Consider the following 2,416-nt stretch of genomic DNA (forward strand, 5'->3'; position numbering starts at 1 on the left):
AAGGGGGTCCCCAAGGCCTTACAGGACGCCCTAGCAGTACCAGGGACTGTCTGCCATGGGGGTCGCTGAGACCGGATAGGGTCAAGGGGGTCCCCGTGAGCACACAGGGCCCCCGGACGGGCCAGGGGCTGTCCGGGCCGGGTCGTTACACTCCCCCAGAGCTGGCTGCACCTGGAGGATGGGGGGGAGGTCAGGCCGGCTTCTATTGGGGGAAGGAAGGAGGGGGGAGCTGCGAGCTTCCCCCAGTAGTGCCGCGCAGGGGAGGGGCAACCAGGCGTCCAAGTCCCCCCTCCCCAAACGAGACAGAGCACCCAGGCGTCCGCCATCCCGGCCCGGCCGCGGGGCACGCTGGGAGCACGGGGAAGCCCTGCCCCCTACCCCCGGGCCCACTCCCGGTACGCTTCTCGACGGGCCAGCCGCCAAATTCCCTCAAGCCAGAGGAGGGGCAGGGTGAACTACAGCTCCCGGCATGCTCCATGGCAAAATGGCCGCCAAGGGCCCGCTAGGCCATGGATGGGACTAGGGACTTCAATTCCCAGCATGCTCTGCCAAGAAGTGGCCGTCAACGCCCCCCCCGCCCCCCGGCAGTGAACGGGGCTGGGGACTTCAATTCCCAGCACGCTCGGCGGCAAAATGGCCGCCAAAGTTTTCCCCCTCCCTCCCTCTCAGCATGGGATGGGATTGTGGACTGCAGCTCCCGGCACGCTTTGCCGCAAAATGGCCGCTACCCAATCCTCCATGCTGGGGAACGGGTAGGGTGCACTACAGCTCCCGGCATCCCTCGCGGCAAGATGGTCGCCGCTCTAGGAACGAGCATGGGGAGGACTCCGACGCCCGGCATGCCCAGCGCGGGCCCTGAATAACATTCCAGGGACTACAAATCCCGGCGGTCCCTGCGGTGGGTGAAGCTTGGTGTATGCGCTGTGCGCGGACTAGAACAGGAAGAAGTCTGGTGAGTGGGTTCAATGTGGGGAGTTACTGTCCGGGTGGGCGCTGCGGGCTCCAACGAGAATGAGGGGGGTTGGTTGGGGGGCACCTCCTGTGCAGGGGGGCAATAGGGGGCAGTGATCTCCCTTGGCACCCTGGGAGACTACTATAACGGAGAATGTGACCAGTGCGGGGCCTGGGAGTAATATAGCTGGGAAAATGGGACTGGTGGGGAATGGGTCCACTATAGCTGGGAACAGTGGACCAGTAGTGGTGGGGTGACTGAGACCAGTAAAGGGGGTTAGCTGAGACCAGTATAGTTGGGAGGTGTGAGTGGGGTAGCCAGTTCTGGGCATGTTCTGCATAGAACAGCTGCCTGGAGGGCTGAGATGCAGCCAGCTCTGGGGTGGAGAAGAGAACAACTGCATATAACACCCAATGTGATTGCCATGGGGCTGAGATGCAGCCAGCTCTGGGGTGAGCAGCTGGGGGATGGGAGCATATAACAACCCCATAGCAAGGGCTTTTAGTGCTCAGATGCAGCCAGCTCAGGGGTGTGACAGCTGGGGGACGGCAGCATATAACACCCCATTTCAAGGGCTCTTCTAGTGCCTGGGGGCAGAATACAGGCTGTGGGTCCCTTTGGGCATGGGGTCTCTTTCTGGGGGGTTCTTAGACCCCTGTTCCCTTGCAGGTGCGGTTGCCCCTGTGGCAGTGCCAAGATGAACCTGGAGCGGGTGCCCAATGAGGAGAAGCTGAATCTGTGCCGGAAGTACTACTTGGGTGAGCGCGGGGTGGGGGTGTGGACAGCTCTGGGGTGGGGCAGCCATTGAATGGCTGCGTAGAACACAGCCTAGAGAGGGCTCCCCTGGTCCATATGCAGCTGTTCCACCCCAGAGCTGGCTGCAGTTATAACACTGCCTAGAAAGGGCTCACTTGATCCCGAGATGCTACCAGCTCTGGGATGGAATGGCTGCAGATAACACTGCCTAGAGAGGGCCTCCCCAGAACCTGGATACAGCCAGCTCTGGGGTGGACTGGCAGCATATAACACTGCCTAGCAGGGACTCATCTCATCCCTAGGTGCAGCCAGCTCTGGGGTGGAATGGCTGCATATAACACTGCCTAGAGAGGGCTCCCCCATCCCTAGGTGCAGCCAGCTCTGGGGTGCCACTGGCTGCATATAATGCTGCCTAGAGGGGATCCCCCTGTACCTAAATGCAGCCAGCTCTGGGGTGGAGCTGCCCCTGGCTGTTTGGGCAGGGGGTGGGGGGCACCCAGTGCTGCGAGCTCCCCTGGGCAGTGCCTTGGGTCTGACCCCCAGCCCTGTGCCCCCAGGGGGCTTCGCGCTGCTGCCCTTCCTGTGGCTGGTAAACGTGCTGTGGTTCTTCCGGGAGGCCTTCCTGGCTCCTGCCTACACCCAGCAGCTGCAGATCAAGAGCTGTGAGTGGGAAGAGAGGGGGGAGCCTGGGAGGGAGTCTCTGGAACA

At 62.3% G+C, this 2,416-nt stretch overlaps 1 protein-coding gene across 1 annotated transcript; it reads left to right on the plus strand.

Moving 5' to 3' along the window:
- Nucleotides 1-1,078: 1,078 nt before the first annotated feature.
- On the plus strand, nt 1,079-2,414 carry PSENEN (presenilin enhancer, gamma-secretase subunit; the record flags this gene model as incomplete). Its single annotated transcript, XM_025192374.1, has 3 exons — nt 1,079-1,404; nt 1,622-1,710; nt 2,266-2,414. Coding segments are annotated over exons 1-3 (255 nt in total), but the record flags the coding sequence as incomplete, so codon positions are not given.
- Nucleotides 2,415-2,416: the final 2 nt, after the last annotated feature.

Source organism: Alligator sinensis, unplaced genomic scaffold (assembly GCF_000455745.1).
Source record: "Alligator sinensis unplaced genomic scaffold, ASM45574v1 scaffold113_1, whole genome shotgun sequence".
In the NCBI taxonomy this organism is placed as follows: Eukaryota; Metazoa; Chordata; order Crocodylia; family Alligatoridae; genus Alligator; species Alligator sinensis.